General features: G+C 37.2%; 2 protein-coding genes across 9 annotated transcripts in view; one reads left to right on the plus strand and one right to left on the minus strand.

The window, feature by feature from the left end:
* The first annotated feature begins 671 nt into the window (after positions 1–671).
* LOC107877949 (auxin response factor 19) lies at positions 672–10900 on the plus strand. The gene is made up of 13 exons (XM_016724771.2): positions 672–1130; positions 1676–1788; positions 5478–5576; positions 5669–5725; positions 6029–6184; positions 6268–6352; positions 6451–6541; positions 6788–6952; positions 7066–7264; positions 7352–7493; positions 7969–9818; positions 9901–10091; positions 10361–10900. Exons 1-13 carry the CDS (start codon positions 1067–1069, stop codon positions 10488–10490), a joined length of 3342 nt encoding a protein of 1113 aa, XP_016580257.2. The 5' UTR covers positions 672–1066; the 3' UTR covers positions 10491–10900.
* A 141-nt stretch (positions 10901–11041) lies between these two features.
* Positions 11042–20662, minus strand: part of LOC107877950 (L-arabinokinase) — a 32938-nt gene continuing 23317 nt past the window's right edge. For 6 of the 8 annotated variants that reach the window (XM_016724775.2, XM_016724773.2, XM_016724778.2 and 3 more), the window contains 15 exons: positions 20325–20497; positions 20064–20226; positions 19000–19083; positions 18039–18158; positions 16214–16344; positions 16053–16134; positions 14329–14416; positions 13893–13936; positions 13699–13794; positions 13536–13612; positions 12853–13071; positions 12601–12766; positions 12380–12451; positions 11521–11724; positions 11042–11359 (listed from right to left, as the gene is read on the minus strand). In XM_016724775.2, the coding sequence (XP_016580261.1) occupies positions 11240–11359; positions 11521–11724; positions 12380–12451; positions 12601–12766; positions 12853–13071; positions 13536–13612; positions 13699–13794; positions 13893–13936; positions 14329–14416; positions 16053–16134; positions 16214–16344; positions 18039–18158; positions 19000–19083; positions 20064–20226; positions 20325–20497 (1839 nt within the window). In that variant the 3' untranslated portion in view covers positions 11042–11239. The remainder of the gene's footprint in view (positions 11360–11520; positions 11725–12379; positions 12452–12600; positions 12767–12852; positions 13072–13535; positions 13613–13698; positions 13795–13892; positions 13937–14328; positions 14417–16052; positions 16135–16213; positions 16345–18038; positions 18159–18999; positions 19084–20063; positions 20227–20324; positions 20498–20662) is intronic. The other 2 variants (XM_047393577.1, XM_016724774.2) reach the window with 1 other exon arrangement.

Genomic DNA, 20662 nt, shown 5'->3' on the forward strand with positions numbered 1-20662 from the left:
AAACCACTTCTTTATGTCAAATCATATAAACGTAATAAATTATTTCGTTTTATAAAAATTTTTGTAAAACGTAATAAATTATTACGTTTTATAAAAGAGTTTTGTAAAACGTAATAAATTATTACTCCATCCGTTTCGAAATAAGTGAATTGTTGGAGTATTTATTGGTGTTTCAAAATAAGTGAATCATTGAATTTTTTTTCAAATTTACCCTTATGATTTGACAATCAATTAACTTTTAAAAAAAGTATTACAAGGTCAACTTTTTCTTTTTTTTGGATAAAAATGAAAAGTTATGTTAAATTTATATCTTTAATGCTTTTTTCTTAATCAGTATATCAAAATTCAACAGTTCATTTATTATGAAACAGAGGGAGTATTACGTTTCACTAAAACTTTTTTACTGTACACATCCGCTATCAAACCGCTTTTAAAAAGGTATAATTATTATGTTTAGTCTATTTTGATAATTTATTAAATATGTGACCTATTTTAATCACTTTATTCATATTTTGATTTCAATTTTTTATAAGTTCCATCTTAATATTTTTTAAAAAATATTTCTTTTCACCTATGAGGAAAGTCATTTTCATTCTAACAAAGAAAAATCAGTTCATTTAAAAATTATTTTTCCAAAGTTATAGAAGGAAAAATAGGAAAATGTCATCATACCAAACACACCCAGAGAGAAGATGGTGTGTGTCTAGTTGAAGCGGGGGCAATTTAAAGTAAAACTGCAGCATTTGGTCTCTGCTATCCTCAACACCCCTTTTTTTTTGCAAAGCTTCCTTTGTCTTTCCCCCACCCTCACCCTCTCTCCTCTTTCTCTTTCTTCCTAGTTTCCCGGCCACTGTTCGCTGGAAAACTTACCCCCTTATTCCCGCCGGCGACCACTCTAGTTTTCGTTTTTGCATTTCTTAGCTCGAGGGAGCATAATACAGAGTACAAAAAATCTATTGAGTTTCTCATTTTTTTTGTGTTGCCGGAGTTTGATGAGATGAATCTCCGGTGAGAATATCTGGGTACTCTTTCTTGTTTTTCTTATCTGGAAAGATATCAAGAGAAAATGAAAACGCCGGCGAACGGTGCCGGAGTTCAGCAGCATACTGCCAACGGGAATCCTGCCGAAGGTCTGTCAATATCATAAATATAATACATATAATAAATATTATATTTTTTGGTACGTATATACTTTCTCAAGTAAAGTAATAATCAGATGCATTGTAAGAATCGTGGAATCAAAGAGACAAAGCTATTTTTCTTTCTCAACTTTTGTCTATTTCTTCAAACTTTAATTTTGCTTTTCTTTCCAATGAATTTTCCTGGAAAATATTGTTTTTTCCTTTTACTTTTATTGTCATATTATGTCCTTTTTTTCCTCAATAACATGTAAACTATGTTTTTTTCCTTGGAAAGAAAGATGAAAACACTTGCACGTTTGTTAAAAGTTGCTAAGCAAAACAAATGAGTCTTTTCTTGGAAAAATATTCTTTTACTTTTTTCATAGTTTTTCAATCTACCGAGAATAAATAGTTTTCCTTTATTTTTTCAAACCCATTTTTACATTTGGGGTCTTTTTTCTTGGAAAACTTTGATTTGTTGTAAAATAATAAATAAATAAATAAAGGGTGTGTTAAAAATTGAATGGTATTTTTTTATTTTTTTATTTTTGCAGTAGAGAAGAAGAGCATAAACTCAGAACTATGGCAGGCCTGCGCCGGTCCTCTGGTGAACCTACCGGCTGCTGGGACCCACGTCGTCTACTTTCCTCAAGGTCACAGTGAACAGGTACTTTTTTAATAATTCAACTGTGACCCTTTTGTGACTTGACGAGAGGGATTCGTCGGATGGCAAACACTCCAGTCCCGGGTCGTTTGGTGCGGAAAAAAAATTTCGAATAAGAATTAGAATTAATTTTACTCTATGAGGTTTAACTAATTCACAATTTGTATTGAAATAGTGGAATTACTATCCTATTTGGGATGAACTAGTTATATGAGATATCTCTTACTTTTCTCATTTGATCATTCAATCTATCAAACGACCCCTCTATGTTTTTCTTTCTTAAGATTTTGGATTCAAGCCAGAAGCAAAAGATTGGAAATTCTTTTGAAGGGGTAAAAAGAGTAAAATAAATCCTTTTGTGACTTCTAAGAATTTTTTTTCGTGGTTAATTAAGTGGGTAAAAGTTATGAGGTTAAGATTTAAATTACATAAATGTGTCGGCAGAAATAGTCGGGTGCCGGAAAGAACAAAATTTTATACATTTTATATGGCGCACCTACACCTTATATTTATACTCCTCCTCTTGAAAAAAGGGACCTACTCTTTTTTTTAATTCGTTTAAAATAAGTGATTTTTTTTTTAGTAATATTTTAATTTTAGTTTTTTATATGACATGTTTAGGACCACAAGATTAAAGAATTTTTTTATATATTTAATATAATTTTAATTTAAGACCTGAGATTTTTTTTTATTTTTTTAAATTTTGTATCAAAGTCATTCTTTTTTAGAAGAGGGAGTACTACTTATGTCAGGCTGCTGACGTGTATGGGTAAAATAATTGGTGTTAATTGTTGATTTTGATGGTAGAATACATTGTATTTATTTCGTTCTTTTCATATCCAATAGTAAGACTCATTTATTTACTTTTGGATCACACCTTTTTTTCCCCGATCTATTATGGTGTCTCTGGTGTAACATGCAACCTTGTATCAGTATCTGTAGATTTATGCTTATACAGAATTGGGTAATTTCGACAGATGGTCACTCATGTTTTGGCAATTGCCTTCAAATATCACTTTTATTTTTTTAAGACAAGAATATCATTCAATTATTTCTATTTTCCTCAAAAAATACTTGACATTTTAAAAACCTTCTTCTCTCCTAATTGGCATGCCATGTTGTTAAAATCTTATTTTCTTAATCATAAACTTATTTAATTCTTCAAATTCATTTATTCAAACTTACGTCTTATTAAATGAATTCGTCTTGCGAATTTTCCCCGAGTAAATTTATAAATGAATCAAATAAATCCACAAAGTTAACATAGGCAAAAAACTTTAGAAAACAAAAATTTATTATTTTTTATTTAGTTTTTTCATATAATTTTTATTTCTATTATACTATATTTTGTATTATCATATAATTAAATGCCAATTTATATTCTTTTCTCATCCTAAACCGACAAAAAACAAGCGATAACTGGATACGTACTATTTTAAAGATTCATTTGTAATAATAGATTTTTTTTAAATATTTTTTAAAAAATTTAATTTGTTTCATGACTAAATAATTTTTCTTTCCTTCAAAAACAGTACATTTAGTATGTATATGAAAATCCGAAAGCCATCATTTTTATTTCATTTACATTTTAAGAATCTTTAGTATATGAAATGAATAACTAAAAAATATTAAGTTAGTACCAATTCATATAAATACCTTGAGTTTTAAAAAAGTATATATATATATATATTTTGGAAACTCTAGGAAAACCCGCAGTCGCTACAACCTCTGCCACAGCCTCTTTCCTTCGGGGAGCACTCTGTGGTGAGCACTTTGTGCGCATTGGGTAAATCCCTCACTGTGTAATCGCTCATAAATCACACAGGAGATATAAACCGCACTAGGTAAATCCCGTGCGACGAGCTAGATTGAGGAGGCATTAAGGGGAAATCGATACCGCGACCTCCGCTTTGGAAGTCACTCCTCAAACCAACTCAGTTTTAAAAATATTATTAAGTAGTAAAATAAATAAATTAGAAAAACTATGAAAAGTATATAAAGGGCAGTCCGGTGTACTAAAGCTACCGCTATGCGCGGTGTCCGGAGAAAGGCTCCACCACAAGGGTGTATTGCAGCAGCCTTACCTTGCATTTCTGTCCAAGGCTGTTTCCAAGGCTTAAACCTGTGACCTCCTCCTGGTCACATGGGAGCAACTTTACCAGTTACTCCAAGGCTGAGTAATGTGCATAGCATTATCAGACGAATTATTTCCCTTTAAGTTGTGTGATTATCTGATATTTTTATCATGTATAATAATTTTTCTCATATTGAATAAAGAATAAATATAATTTATATATATATATTTTTTAAGAAAGACAAAATAAATATAAAATTTAAATATATATTTTTTAAGAAAGACAAAATAAATATAAAATTTAAAGTATGTAATTAAATTGTTCTTCAATGATAAATATATCACATGTTTATTTTTTTTTAAAAGGATAAAGTTTTAGTTAAATAAATTTGATAATTTAAATAGATTTATTTATTATATATATAAAAAAGAAATGATATGGCATGTCAACTAGGAGAGAAGAAATGTTTTTGAAGTATCAAGTATATTTTAAGAAAAATAGGGATAGTTGAGTGATATTTTTCTCCTAAAAGAAATAAAAGTAATATTTGTAGGTAATTTTCAAAACATGGGTCCATACAAATTACTCTACAAAATTTGATATTTGTTGTTTGTTTTGTTTGCTTCTGCGTATGCTTCCATGTGCACGTGCATTCACTATGTATTTTACCACACGGTTTTAGAAAAAGAACACGATGAAAAGATTGGAAACATCATCTTTAGTATCTTTGACTATGATGTTGCCAACAAGCAGGTAGTGGGGTTGTTAAGAGTAAAAAAGGGGAATAAATAATGTAACCTTTATGGCTGCGCTAAAGTGAACAAGGGTTCAATTTTTTATCCTATTCCCCAAAAAATAGAAGTTGAGAAGAATTTTCAGAATTTAGTTCGCAAACCTTAATGATGAGAAAGAAAATGCACCTTAAAAGTTGGCTTAATAAAGTGGGATAAAAATCATGAAGATTAAACTTTAAATTCCAGTAAAGACGAAAAAGGTACTCCCTTCTTTTAAAAAAAGAATGACCTACTTTCCTTTTTAGTCCGTTTCAAAAAGAATAATCCCTTTCCTTTTTTGCAATACTTTAATTTAAAATTTTCACATGGCATGTTTAGAACCACAAGATTAAAGGGCATTTTGTTATATTTAACACAACTTTAAGTTAAGGCAATAAGATTCAAAAGTCTTTTTTATTTTCTTAAACTTTGTGCCAAGTCAAAATAGGTCTTTTTTTTTCGAAACGGAGGGATTAGCTGATTTCTTCCAAATTGTCTAAGACTTGGTGGACAAAGCTACTCAAATAGAGAAAAGGAAGGAAATGAGAAGTTAGTAGGAGTACTATTATTTCCATGTACTTCCATGTTAGTTTTGTTAAACAATAACAACGTATTTAGTGTAAACAAAACTTGAATATTCTCAGTTAAGTAGGACAATTTTGAATCTTTACCTTTTCTCTAAGTCAAATTTTGATTACTTCCAAGAATTTCTCTGTGCTGAAACTGAAGTGTATGCCATGTAGCTAGCTAGTGTTGAATCTAGAATGGTTGTCTGGTTAAGATAGTCTTATGCCGAGTTATTCATGGGTCTAATTTGTTTTACTTTTGCACTAAACTTTTTCAGGTTGCAGCATCTATGAAGAAAGATGTAGATGCCCAAATACCAAACTACCCAAACCTTCCATCAAAGTTGGTTTGTCTCCTTCACAATGTTACCCTGCATGTACGTACATTCAAACTTCACTTGCTTTAGTATAAACTGGTCTTTTGAAGCCTTGGCTATTCAACGATGATGATTGTATGTTTTGTCATTAGGCGGATCCAGAAACAGATGAAGTTTATGCACAAATGACACTGCAGCCAGTTCCTTCAGTACGTTTCTTCTTCGCTCTGTCTACATTAAAAGGCGATGTTCTTGACTTATTTTTATTGGGAGAAAGAGGAAGAGGGAGGTGGGGGGTAGTGTGAGGTGTGCCTCCGTCATGGAGGATCTCGATTATAGCATATTCAGGTAGAATTTAGATCTCATTATATTAACCTTTGGTCATTTGCAGTTTGACAAGGAGGAGGGAGGTGGGGGGTAGTGTGAGGTGTGCCTCCGTCATGGAGGATCTCGATTATAGCATATTCAGGTAGAATTTAGATCTCATTATATTAACCTTTGGTCATTTGCAGTTTGACAAGGAGGCATTATTGAGATCAGATTTGTCTATGAAAGCAAATAAACCACAAACAGAATTTTTTTGCAAGACCTTGACTGCCAGTGATACAAGCACACATGGAGGATTTTCTGTCCCTCGGCGTGCTGCAGAAAAAATATTCCCTCCTCTGGTAAGAGCATATTAATGTTTCTCATCTGATACATTTTGGTTGTTTTCTATCTTTTTTGTGATAGCTTGCTTGTTCATTCTCAGGATTACTCAATGCAACCACCTGCTCAAGAACTTGTGGCTAGAGACTTGCATGATAATTTGTGGACCTTCCGCCATATTTATCGCGGTACATTTGTTTAGCTGCTATATATTGATTTAATTTCCAAGTGAGGCTAGATAAAATTTGGCTTGTTTCCTAAGACTTACCTTTCTCTGGTGATGCAGGACAACCCAAACGCCATTTGCTAACGACTGGGTGGAGCCTCTTCGTCAGTGGGAAGAGGCTCTTTGCTGGTGACTCAGTTTTGTTTATTAGGTATAATAATGATACTGGCAATGACATACCACCTTAATGTTATTATCTCTTTTTTGTGCATCCGCAAAAAATTATAATTGTAAATATGACCTGATGACTAAAATAGACTAATAGAGTACTAAAGTAAGATTCATGTAGGCCTCTGACTTCTGAGGCTTCGAAAGAACCAAGTCACCTATTGGATTCTCTTCTTTGATTGTTCATATGTTTTGGTCATCCTTGACGTTCTGTAATCTATGTCGACAGGGACGAAAAGCAGCAGCTTCTACTCGGGATTAGGCGGGCAAACAGACAGCCAACCAACTTATCGTCATCTGTTTTATCAAGTGATAGCATGCATATTGGTATCCTAGCAGCGGCTGCCCATGCAGCTGCAAACAACAGCCCATTCACTGTGTTTTATAACCCAAGGTCAATGAGTTAACTTTCTTATTAGGCCTATGCGTTTCCTTTTGCAAATTATCAATCTGTCTGATGATTTTATATCATGGTAATTAAAATTCTTAAACCTCTAATATAAACAGGGCAAGTCCTTCGGAGTTTGTCATCCCGTTGGCTAAGTATTACAAGGCAACTTATAGCAGTCAAGTATCGCTTGGCATGCGATTCCGCATGATGTTTGAGACAGAAGAATCAGGAACTAGAAGGTATATGGGCACAATTACTGGCATCAGTGATCTTGATCCAGTGAGGTGGAAGAACTCACAGTGGCGTAACTTGCAGGTATATAAGCTAAAGTTTCTTATAACTTGTATGCTATCTTTAATCATGGGATGTAGTGACACCTTCAAACTTTTGAACTGTCATTAGGTTGGTTGGGATGAGTCAACTGCTGGGGAGAGGCGTAACCGAGTATCAATTTGGGAGATTGAACCAGTAACAGCACCGTTTTTCATCTGTCCTACTCCGCCATTCTTTAGGTCAAAGAGGCCAAGGTTACCTGGAATGCCAGGTAGTGAACAAATTACAATCACAATATGACTTTTATGTCTGTTCTTTTTTTTTTTTTTTGGAGAGATAGTTAGATAACTTCGATTTTACCATTTACTCACAGTGACCGCGTAGTTAAACTGGTAATTAGTGGATGTCTTTCTCACGGAAAATAGAAGAAAAAATTTAAAGAAAAAAGGAAAATGATTACTCTTACTGAAAAAAGGACATTGGATGATCGTCCAATAAGATTTAGGAGACAAATATGCCTTTTTGTCCTTTCATCTTCTCTCTGTAATCGTCATGGTTTCCTTTCTTCTGTTCCTTGAATAGCTTCTACTAGAGAAAAATATTCCTAGACCTTATTTAAAAAAGCGAGCAATATCTCAGAAAAAATTAAAGAACATTTTATGAATATTACTTTCACCTCCAAAAACCATTGAACTATAAACTATAATCCTAGATTTCTGATCTTTAGAATGTGTCACTTCTTGCAGATGATGATTGTTCTGATCTGGATGGCATGTTTAAGAGGACAATGCCATGGCTTGGTGATGACTTTGGCATGAAGGATCCACAAGGTCTTCCAGGCCTGAGCTTAGTCCAATGGATGAACATGCAACAGAATCCTTCTCTGGCTAACTCAATGCAGCCAAACTACCTGCATTCTTTGTCTGGTTCTGTTCTACAGAATGTAGGAAGTGGAGCAGATCTCTCACGTCAGTTAGGTCTACCAGCACCTCAGCTTCCTCTGCAGAACACTTTACAGTTTGGTTCCCAAAGGCCAACCCAACAAGGTCAGCAGCTCGACCAGCTCCAGAAGTTACCAGCTACCACTTTGACCCCAGCAGGCTCCATTATGCAGTCGCAGCAACAGTTGTCTGATATCAGTCAGCAATCAAGACAGAGCCTAATTAACCAATCAGTGCCTACAAACCATGTCCAGGCGCAACTTTTGCAAGTGCGCAGTCTTGTGCAGTCTCAGAATGTCCTGCAGCATCAACAATCATTTCAAAATCAGCTGCAGAGGAACCTTACTCAGAATCTGCCGCAGCAGCAACAGATTATGAATCAGACTCAGCAGCAGAGTTTCATGCCACCCCAGCCGAGTGATCCACTTAACCAGACGCTGCATTTCTCTGATAGCCAATTACAGATGCAGCTTTTGCAGAAGCTGCATCAGCAGCAGCAGTCACTTCTAGCTCAACAATCTTTACTTCAACAACCATCCCAGCTTGGGCCAATCCAAGATCAGCAGAAGCAGCTCTTAGATGTATCACAGAACTTTTCCAGGTCACTTGCAACAAGCCAAATGCTAGATATGCCTCAAACCACATCCACCTCCACGTCTCTTTCCCAGCCACAAATTGCCCAGCAGCAAGTGACCACAAATAATAGCCAGTCTAATCTTTGTTTTGCCCAGCCTCTGAAGCTTCAGCAGCAGCAGCAGCACCAGCAGCAACCAGGAATTCTACCAGAACTCTCTGGTCAAGTTGGCCAGGTTCTACCACCGACAACTAATCAGCTTTCTGCAAACTGCAGTAGCTTATTAACAGGAGCTGCAGGTGGAGGCCAGTCAGTGGTTACGGATGATATCCCATCATGTTCCACCTCACCATCCACCAACAACTGTCAAAATGCGGTTCAGCCAATTATGAATGGTAGGATCCATCGAGGCACAGTTGCAGCAGATGAAGCAAACCAGTCTTCTCTACCCCTCCTGAGTTCCAGTGGATTAGAAGCTATATCCCCTAATAGAAATCTAGTTAAAGATTTGCAACAAAAATCTGATGGGAAGCCCTCATTGAATATCTCTAAGAGCCAGAACCATGGGTTTTTGACTCCTCAGACCTACCTTAATACTGCAGTTCCCCAGATGGATTATTTAGATAGTTCATCTTCAGCGACCTCTGTCTGCTTTTCTCAAAATGATGTCCAATTGCAGCAGACAACTAACCCGATGTCTTTCAGTTCTCAACCAGTTGTATTTAGAGATAGTCAAGATGGAGAAGTTCAGGGTGATCCTAGAAACAATGTTGCTTTTGGAGCAAACATGGACAATCAGTTGGGAATATCCATGATGCCTGATTCTTTGATCACAAATAGCTTGGTGGGGTCAAGGAAAGATGTTTCAAACAATATCTCATCAGGCGGAGGCATGCTTTCCAGCTATGAGAACCCCAAGGATGCACAGCCTGAACTCTCATCATCAATGGTCTCCCAATCATTTGGAGTTCCTGATATGGCCTTCAATTCAATTGATTCTACCATAAATGATGGCAGCTTCATGAATAGAGGTGCCTGGGCCCCACCACCTCAAATGCCTCGCATGCGGACATATACCAAGGTAGGTTAGCTTGGCAAATCTATGTCCTACTTCACATTGTTTTGAGTTGTGTACCAACTTTTTTGCCTCTATGCTCTCAAAGGTATACAAGCGTGGTGCTGTTGGAAGATCGATCGACATCACACGTTACTTGGGCTATGAAGAGCTTAAACAAGATTTAGCTCGTAGATTTGGTATAGAAGGACAACTGGAGGATAGACAGAGGATAGGATGGAAGCTTGTATATGTGGATCATGAGAATGACGTTTTGCTTGTTGGCGATGACCCTTGGGAGTAAGCTTTTGAACTTTGCTTCTATCTGATTTTCAATATGTGTGCATTTTCTATACTAGCAAGCAGTATATGCCCTTTCTGATGGTGAAGAGTTACTTGAAAGCCACGACTTCAAACTGAACTACTTTATAAATTATACCCATAAAACCTCTATCCCATTGTGCATGCATCCCATGGAGACTTGATAAAAGTAGCCTAAGCTTTTATAATCCTTCTCTACATATTTGTGGCGTACTGATATGTATTGCATTGATCATTTGATACTATAGGGAATTCGTGAACTGTGTCCGCTGCATCAAGATTCTTTCTCCGCAAGAGGTCCAACAAATGAGCTTGGATGGAGATTTTGGTAATGTCCAAAATCAAGCTTGTAGTAGTTCAGATGGGGGAAATGTGTAAATTAACTGGCTAAAGTTCCATCCGTGGAAACCTGCCATGGTTGGTTATTCTTCCCTTTATACACCATAGACATGTAAATCAGCTCTTCCTAGGATCTTGGTACAAGGACCTTTCCTTGGTTGAAAAGAGCCGTCACTAATATCTGACAGGAACAAAGCGGGAAGTGGGTGTGCTTCATCACCTCGCCGGTCCAAGTATGGTAGCTCGTGTTACGAGGGAGAAACAGGTCAAGCATAGGTAACCATAGAAGCACAAAATGCATGCTACAAAGAGTATTTAAAATTTCTTGGAGTACTTTCAATGTAAGATTGAAGTCCTTGATTAGCGTTGGAGTGTATAGTCGTTTACAACACACTCTAGTATTCCTGAATCTTTTAATGGAAAATCTCAAAGTAAATTTCAGTAGCTGACCTGAGACTTTAGTGTCACTTCATTGAATCCCGTGCTCTTTCTTAGTATGTTATTTCATAAAGAGGCAAATAGCTGATTGAGTAATAACGTGCATTTTGTTCAAGATAATGCTTTACTTTCGGAGAAATTAAAGAGAATAGTAAAGAGGCAAAAAGCAATAGCGTAATCAAATTATATCATGGATGACAAGATTGACTTGCATAAATATGCTGTATGATCAATGCCTAATCGAATGTTCTTTCAGAAAAAAACGAAAAATCAATGATGTCCAATAATTTGAACTCCTGCACGTTGCCTTTGAATCTGTTATTTCTGTCCTGTTTCAATTATTTATCACATTATTCAGTCAAAGAGGGTCGAAAGCGTATTTGGAGATGACCAAATTTGGCAGCTCCAGGTGAAGAACCTTCAAACACATATGGCAAGAATCCAGTGGCAGCTTTGTATCTTTGCTGAATCTGCAGATAGAAACACTACAGTCAGTAAAAAGAAGAAAAAAACATGAACGCCACAACTATAGAAAGAGTGGCAAGAACCGATACAAACAAAAGGCTGCTCCTTGTGTTCCAAAGAAGAGTATCTCGGCAATTGTATAAAGAATAAACCTGTAGAAAACTACCTCAATAAGTTGTTCATTGCTTCTTAAACAGTTCCTCCCGATAACACAAATTGTTCCACCAGAACCTCCACCTGTTATCTTTGCCCCAAACAAAGTTCCACCTTCAGATTCTGATGATTTAGAGTGCTGCATTTCTTGTACCAAGTTAACCAGCCTATCTGTCCCATTTGACCCAAGACCACATGCACTGTAGCTGTAATGACACTGCAGTATGAGAAACACTTGGTCAGAAGACCTCTATAGAGGTTATTCAGATCGAGAGAAATTTTAGAAAGGATCACAAGTATAGGGATGGCAAGGGGGCGGGGGCGGGGGCGGGGGCGGGGGCGGGGGCGGTTATAAGTAAACCCACATAATTTTCAACCCACCCCGCCCCGTCCGATATAATTTGCTCTTTTATATATAAAATTTTATTTTTTTAAAAAATATTTTAAACTTTTCACATATATCTTTTTAAGGATGGAATATGGTTATTTGCCTTTCCTGTCGTCATTTTTCAAGCTACTGTATCCCATAAATATACCATAATTCTTCATAGTTTACTGTAGTTGAAGGGCAGCAGATCTATTAAGCTTGGTTATGCCGTAATTGCATATTGTATAATTTTGTATTATAGTTGAGCTCACGTAACTCCATGTTTAGTATTAAAAAGTCAATTTTCTAGTTTTTTTTGGTTTACATCCACATAGACCAGCAATCCGTCCCGCCCCGCCTTATTATTGAAAAATATTATTTGAACCCGACCCGCCCCATTGCCATCCCTACCGCCCTGCCCCATTGTGACAAGTACCAACTGCAAAGGCCAATTCAAAAGAATCTACTCAAGAACAATAACAAAGACACGAATCAAATCATATACCTGATACATCAACTCTCCAAGTGCAGATAGTTGATAATTGGAAACTGCAGCTGATAATAATGCTTTGAAAGCCTGATTGCAAATGATACACATGTCAGTCAATTTGTTCATGATGAATATTAGGAATCTAATAGCATCAGGAGATAAAACGTATTAGACGTAAAGAACCAGAAACCTTATTCAGACATAAATGATTTGAAAAGAAAATTCAAATTGTGGACCTTAACTCGGAAGTTCTCATAGATGGGATGCCTAGTGGGTGCTCTCACAGCATAATTACACTCCTTATCAATTGTAGTTACAGAATCATCATGATCAAGATACTTCTCCACAAAATCTCGGCCAGATAAAGACTCTGGAAGTCTAGTTGCATAAGAAGCCTCATATCTGAAATCAGAAGATATATTACACATAGCAAGTAGAAAAAGGAGAGAAAAAAGACAGAACCACAAACTATATATGCATAAACAAACCTATGAGCTGAGAGGTTGCAAAGGTAATCCAGAGAAGCCTCTGTTTCAAGAAGATTCCTTCCATCTGCATCAGCATCGTCAGGGTTCAACCCGTTGATTTGCTGGGGAGTGGAAATGTTTGACAAGGAGGAGTGCAACTCCACAGAAGCAGAGGACTTTATTATCTTCCTACCCATAAATGCACCAACTCTAACAGATTTGTAGTCCGAACTGCCAACACTGCAGCAAACTCTCGTAAGTACTTGGAGAGAATAAGAACATAAGGCCAACACATTGGTAGAAATCAGTTAGTCATTAGGCGGAGGAACAGAACTACACTCCGGCTTAATTGGTTAAATTGGTGGGAAAGCGTGAGTTTTAGTTTTAGAACTCCTGGTAGAAGTCAGCTTGGTCCATTCTTAAAAAATGGTAAAACTAGAAAAAATAAAATAACACCTACTGTGTACGGGATATATGAGTATATTTGGTTTCTTTCTCCAAACTTGGAAAAAAGGCAAAAACATTCTTGATCAGCTCCATGAGAAATGTGCTTGAGTTAATCTATTCAAGAACTTGTTCCTTAATAAATAAATTTGACCTAAGTAAATATGACATGCGCAGATAGTAATGACTTACTTTAAATTTAAAACAAACTTTGACGGAGATAGAGATGCCTAAGTGAAAATACCATTGGGAAGTTTTACCTGTGTCTTATTCCAGAATCAATTCCCCAAAATCGGATGGTGGGTGGAATGTCAACAAGTCCTAGAACCTCAGCAGGCTAAAAGAAAAAATGAGTGCTAATTCTGATCTCACAGTTAGTCCTGTTAACAATGTGAACACATTTCATACAAAATTGCTGCATACCTGACACACCATAGCAAGAAGCTTGTTGGCCTCTCCACATGCAGAAGCCATCTGATCCATTACTCCGCAAGGAGCTCCAACAATATGATTCTCCACCTATTGAAGAGAATAAAGCTTGAGCTGGAAATGGAGGTTTACCAATCCAAGCAACAGAAAGAAAAAATATGGAAGGAAAAAATGAGAGAAGTACATGCCTTTTGGCAAAGCAGAGCCAGATGTCGGGGGTCAAGGTTCAATCCTGCAAAATGGACGGTTGTGCAATTCAGTCCATTAAACAAAAAAGAAATCCAGAAACTGTTAATTGTTCTATTTCAAATCAGCCAGATCTTCCACCAAATTTGGAATCTTTTCCATAAATTTGGAACCAGAACAATGAATGGCACGAATTTTGCTACTCGCCTGGCGACTATTAATTAACGAAGATATGTATGCAAAACAAATATGAATAAAAATGTAGGATACGAGATCATCAAAATCCCTAAAATGACCACTGATAAATCATCAAGGTATGTGACAGACATTTGTGTATTGTAATAATGGTGGTCATCTGATACAAATTCAGAATCATTGGGGAAATTGTTCTTTTTTTTTTTGTGGGGGAGGAGGGTATTCTGCTTATAAGTGTAGTACCATGAGAAGCAGCAACAGCAGTCATGCTGGCCACTTCTATAGCAGCAGAAGAAGATACACCTTTGCCCTCAGGAACACCAGAACTTACCTGTGTAATCAGGTCACAACAAACTTGCTTGGTCAGATGAAACAAGCAAAAGACAGAAAAAAAGATACTATATTGTACGAAAAGACCCTCTTATTAATTTATTATGAGTGACATAAATTGAAGTGTTAAACTAAACTATGTTACGATCTTGTAAATATTATGAATATCATGAAGGATCAATTAGAGTGATTCATTCCCTGTAATCATGTAATTAGGTTGATTACCTTTCCTTTCTTAGGACATGTGCGGAGTTTTCTCCAATAAGTTGAGGGAATAACGTACAGAATTTTCTCTCAATTTCTCTGCTCTCACATGGTATCTTAGCTAGACCAATCCCGACTCTTCGTTTACTCAATGTTGGACTTCCATAATATTTATGCATGCTCCATATGTCCAATCCTGGGTGTTAAAACTCCTTGTTGGTTGTGGGATGGGTAATTGGTCTTCTTAAATGGATTTGGGCTACCTCACCTCAAGGGCTAACCTTTGGGTACAAACTACATCAGCCAAATTGTAACGAAATGGATCATAGAACTAACTCAACCCCAAAAGCTAGCTCTTCTGGGAAGGATTGCCCAAATCCATACAAGGAGACCACCCATTCTTTTTACATCCGATGTGGGACTCTTCAATACCCCTTCTCACACCCAAGGTTGGACATCTGGTGCGTGTGCATTTTATATGGGGCCCTACATTGATACCCAATAATCGGGACTAGTTTTGCTATGATACCATCAAAAATTAGGTTTTGGGCCTAACTCACACCCAAAAGCAGCTCAAAGGGAACAATATTGCCCAAGCCTGATAAGGAGCCCAAGATTTCGTCCTTCATCGATGTAGGATTCATTTCATTCATCACCATGTAATATCCTGCATTTTGATTTTTTCGTTCTCAAAATTCCTCCCCTCATGAGTTTGCTTTACATGTGATTTAGGTCCAAAATCTACTTCTTTACATGATATCAAGAGCCGGACACGATATGATGTGTCCCCCAAGGTTCCGGAGGGTGGAAATACACCTGGTCCGTGAATATGCACGCACTGAATCAAACAGTGGAATCCCGGATAAAGGATGTCCAGATCGAGGAGTGGGTGATGCATGAAATGAATCCCATATTGGTGAAGGACGAGAACCCTGGGCTCATTATAAAGCTTGGAAAATCATCCTCCCTTTGAGCTAGCTTTTGGGGTGTGAATTTGGCCCAAAGCCTAATTTGAAACTAATGAAATGTTAAAACAGAAAAGGTAATAGCTACATTCAGTTAACTTTTGAAAGAAAAAGAAAAAGACCCAATTCAGAACGTCTGTTTATGCTGATACAATGAGCTATCACGTCTGCCAACTGATTATAGCAACTGTAATTTGGAAAGTAGTTAGTTTGTACAGAAAGGTCACCCTGTTTAGATAACGGGAATTTGCTTCACATTTGACTGTTTTTATTCTGTTTGGAGATCCTAGTGGCCTACACCGCATAATGAATTTCTAAATTTGACTCATCGAAGGATGGCATTTCTTTCTTCGGTGGGAAGATTCTTCATTGACTTGAACAATCGACTAACCTTCTTAGGTTCAGCCAAATAGCTAACTGCAATCTATAGAAAATTTAAACGAAAAAACTGGCACTGGAAAGGCTTACCAGAATGCTAATGCTATCCTCAAAACGGATGCCTAATTCAGTAATCAGTACCAGAATTGTCCCAGCAACATATGCTGCCCACCTACAGAGGATGCTTCATGGTTACAAACTGGCGGCATCCTATTAAAAGAAAGAGAACTAATATAGAAGAGTTCACTCACTTCTGGGCTGGGTCTCGGGCAAAATAATTGTATGCTTTCTCATATGTAATTGGCCGTCCATCCTCCATAAAATCAGAAAGGTCCATGTCAAAAGTTGGTCCACGATTACCAAATTCTGAGCCAAATGATACCTGGGATTTGAATTCATTAAAGGTAAGCTACGAGCTCCTATGAGCAAAATAGAAAATTAGATGTTGTAGTTGGCAACTATAACAGTTTCAAAGTACACGAATGACAATAGAGGTTAATACTCTATGCAAGCCAAAATGATTTATTTGCCTGAGTTTTTATCCCAGATATGTACATTATTGAACAGAATGTTTTGACTTCTCAAATGCTTATGTAAGGTTAAATGTCTATGCTCTATTTTACAGTAACTATTTTCCTTGATAAACCTTGTCGAACCTGTGTGGGATGTCAGATGCATGCCAAAAATTGAAAGTAATATAACCCGAGTCAATGTAACAGTCTATACCCGAGCTACTTAGCTCCCTATCTTCAAACCATATCTGAGGAACATATAGCATTACTCCACAATATTCATACCAATTGCCAACTGGTGAACAAATGCGACAACTGGCCTTACACTTCTAGGCCGTCGAGGAGATTGGAAGGCATGAAGCATATGAAGTATCAATTAAATATCATGCTTAAATGAAAATTGCTTCATCATGACCGAAATGTAACACTACTTTCAGACTTTATACCTGAGGATAATAACTTGCAGCTTCCTGATGGTAAAGCTCTGTTTTTGCAATTATTTAACAGAAAATTGACTAGCAAGTGCACCCACGGCATTTACAACAACAACAACAACATACCCAATATATTCCCACCAAGTGGGGTCTGGGGAGGATAAATGTATGCAGTCCATACCACTACCTCAGAAATGAGATAGAGAGGCCGTTTCCGAAAGACCCCCGGCTCAAAATAGAACAATGCTCAATATAAAACAATCTAGACAAGGAATAGACAAAGGACAAAATATCATAGAAATCCACATATCCAATAATATCATATACAAGATACACCAAGTAGTACAACAAAAGATACAACATTCTAAACTCATCCTAACCTTCTACCCTAATCCGCCTCCTCCAAAACTTCCTATCTAGGGTCATGTCCTCGGTAAGCCGGAGCTGCTCCACGTCCTGTCTAAACACCTCCCTCCAATATTTCTTCGATCTACCTCTACCGCGCTTGAACCCATCCCTAGCCAACCTCTCACACATTCGCACTGGGTATCCGCGCCCCTCCTCATCAAATGACCAAACTATCTCAACCTCGCTTCCCTCATTTGGCTTCCACCGATGCCACTCTCACCTTATCTCGAATAACCTCATTTCTAATCCTATCTTTCCTAGTACACCCACACATCCACCGAAGCATTCTCATCTCCGCCACTTTCATCTTCTGGATGTGGGCCTTCTTAACAGGCCAACACTCCGCCTCATACAACAACACCGGTCTAACCACCACTCTGTAGAACTTGCTTTTAAGTTTATGAGGTATCCACAACATTTAAAACTATCAATTTAAGGAAATATGATGGTTGTGTTTTCCTGATAATGTGCCAGATCACATACAACAACAACACACCCATTGTAGGGTAGTGAATATGCATACATTACCCCAACCTTGAAAGGTAGAGAGGTTGTTTTCAATAGACCCTCACCTCAAGTAAAAGCATTTCAAAGAAGTTGGAAAAATAAAACAGTGGGAGTGAAGAAGCCAAGACAAAATACTAAAGAAAACCTGACAAAGCATACCAAAAATGCTATAGATCACATGCAATGAGAATATCCAAAGAATTAAAAATACATACAATTTGAAGTACAGCAGTGGGTCCTTCCTTGGGCTGCCTAGCCTGAGCATGTTTCCACAATTTGTGCTTGCTTGGATGGTTTCTCTGAATCGCGACATGGCATGACTCCCTGGTAGGCATCTATAGAAGAAAATGATGACAACATATAGTAAATTGACAACAACGATATTACATGATGACAATGCCTAAAAAGTACTCCGTCAGTTTCAGTTTATGTGTCACCATTTGACTTGGCATGGAATTAAAAACGAAAAGACTTTTAAAACTTGTGGTTATAAAACAAGCCTTAGACTGTTGTAAACAAGGGCAGCCCGGTGCACTAAGCTCCCGCTATGCGCAGGGTTCGGGGAAGGACCCGACCGCAAGGATTTATTGTACGCAGGCTTACCTTATATTTCTGCACGCGGCTGTTTCCAAGGCTTGAACCTGTGACCTCCTGGTCACATAGCAACAACTTTACTAGTTACTCCAAGGCTCCCCTTCAAGCCTTGGACAGTTGTGCTCCCATAAATCATCTCATTAAGAGAATAGGCTTAAAGTTATTCTTAAATATAGAAGATGAATTAAAAAAGAAGTGTGCCACATAAATTGGGACAGAGCTAGTACCTCCTCGATTGAACACATTTTATATGAGGTAAAAACATATGGTACTCGGTGTAGTAGTCGAGGTGCACACAAGCGGGCCCCGACACCACAGTCATTCAAAAAGAGAAGAAGTAACACACACTTTAATAGTGAGCCAGAAGGCTCTAACGCTGGTGTGTATATCACTTGAAAATTTGATGATCTTAAGCAAGAAAATATAACGGAGATCACTAGTGAGGAAATAGGTGAAGATATTCAAGTATACAAGGGTAGAGTTTGAACTTTTGTACAAGGCGACGAACATTCAAAAAGTCCTGACACATGAAATATTCCCAAGCATAAATAAGGAAATATAAAAAGGAAAAAAGAGCCTTACCTGTAGCACTAAACTACCAGAATAGTCGGCAATTCCTCCCATTACGTCCAATCTTCCGGGTGCTCTTGAAACAAAAATTTCTTCCTGCACGACAAGAACAGAGAGAAAATCTAGAATCTAAACTGTCAATTTGACATAACGTTGGTGATGCAGACCTCCATTAACAAACAATAAACATAGATATCTCATATTCAAGGTTCTAATACATGTCAAGGCTATAAGCTGCATACATTCCTTGTAACTAAGCCCGAACCTGGTAATTTTGCAAGCCTTCTAGATTTTGTTAGCATGTTTACACAAAGTACCATTACGAGCTAAATTTCCTGCAATGGTATTATTGTAATCTTACAAATTCCAATATACCTATCGAAATTTCCATGCAATTTATTTCTGAAAGACATTATAATTAGCAAGAAAGATTACTCTGGTAAATAAGTGTGAAACAAAAACATAAGTAATGAATCCCTACATTCATATTGATGCACACTTACAAACTTTCCATTCAGCAGTTTTTCTCCATTTCTAGTGTGTGTGGGTGAGTCGTAGCAAGTAGTTAGGAGAGCTTTTGTGTAGCTGGGTTAGTAATCCTAGGACTGTGTCCATAGGTAGAAGCAGCTAGTTAGGAGAGTTTGGGAGAGGTGGGTGTCCTTGGCCTGTGAGTATGGTATTACTGTGTGGGTGTCTTATTTCTTATTTCTCTTATCTCTTATTTCTCTTATTTCTATTTTTATTATTTCTTATTTCTGTTATGCCATCCATCCTGTTTCATGTTTCATTGCAACCTTGTTTACTCTTCTTTATCTTGAGCCGGGGGTCTATCGGAAACAACCTCTCTACTTCTTCGGAGGTAGCAGTATGTACTGCGTACATTTTACCCTTCCTAGACCCCACTTTGTGGGAATACACTGGGTTTGTTGTTGTTGTCTTGTTGAGTTATTTAAAAAATTTATCACGTGAAGGTTGCTTCTAATGATTCTTACAGTATTATCAAATTTATAAACTAGACATCTCATACAAATCTCCAAAATCTGTGCAAGAATATATTTACACTGAATGAGACATACCTCCCAACTGAACATTGCAGCAGCAGCCAGATGTTCGCGTGTTTGGAGCTTGATATTATTTTGAGGATTACCTGAGGACTCTATTTCAGCCAAGCTCTTCAAGAAACCAAGTGTATCGGGGAGCCCTTGATGATCTCCATGAAGAATTGCAAAGTAATCACTTCTGCAAAGTAATTTAGGTGAATACTTAAATCTGGAGGAGCCATATTAGAACAATTAACATTGACATATAGACAAACAGATAGGAGTTAAAGAATTAACTGTCTTGTAAGACTGCTACGATCGGGAACTTCCTTATTTGGGAATTGAGTGCGTGAACTAAGTTCACTTTGAGCAAGTGAATACCATTCAGGGATAGCAATATCTTTTCCAGTAATCCTTTGAAGCTGATAACCAAGGACAATAGCATCTCCCAGCCTCCGCGCTCCACTAAGCTGAAATGAAAGTAACATATGCAAGTCATCAGTAGGGCAAAAGATACTGTTATATGCAACTTTGGTGGAATTTTCTGCTTCTAACCAACGAAGGGACCTAATGTCATCCCACGGTGATTTATCATCCAGTTCACATATCTTTCCAATGTACTATGTTTTGCTAAT

Source organism: Capsicum annuum, chromosome 7, assembly GCF_002878395.1.
Source record: "Capsicum annuum cultivar UCD-10X-F1 chromosome 7, UCD10Xv1.1, whole genome shotgun sequence".
Classification (NCBI taxonomy): Eukaryota; Viridiplantae; Streptophyta; class Magnoliopsida; order Solanales; family Solanaceae; genus Capsicum; species Capsicum annuum.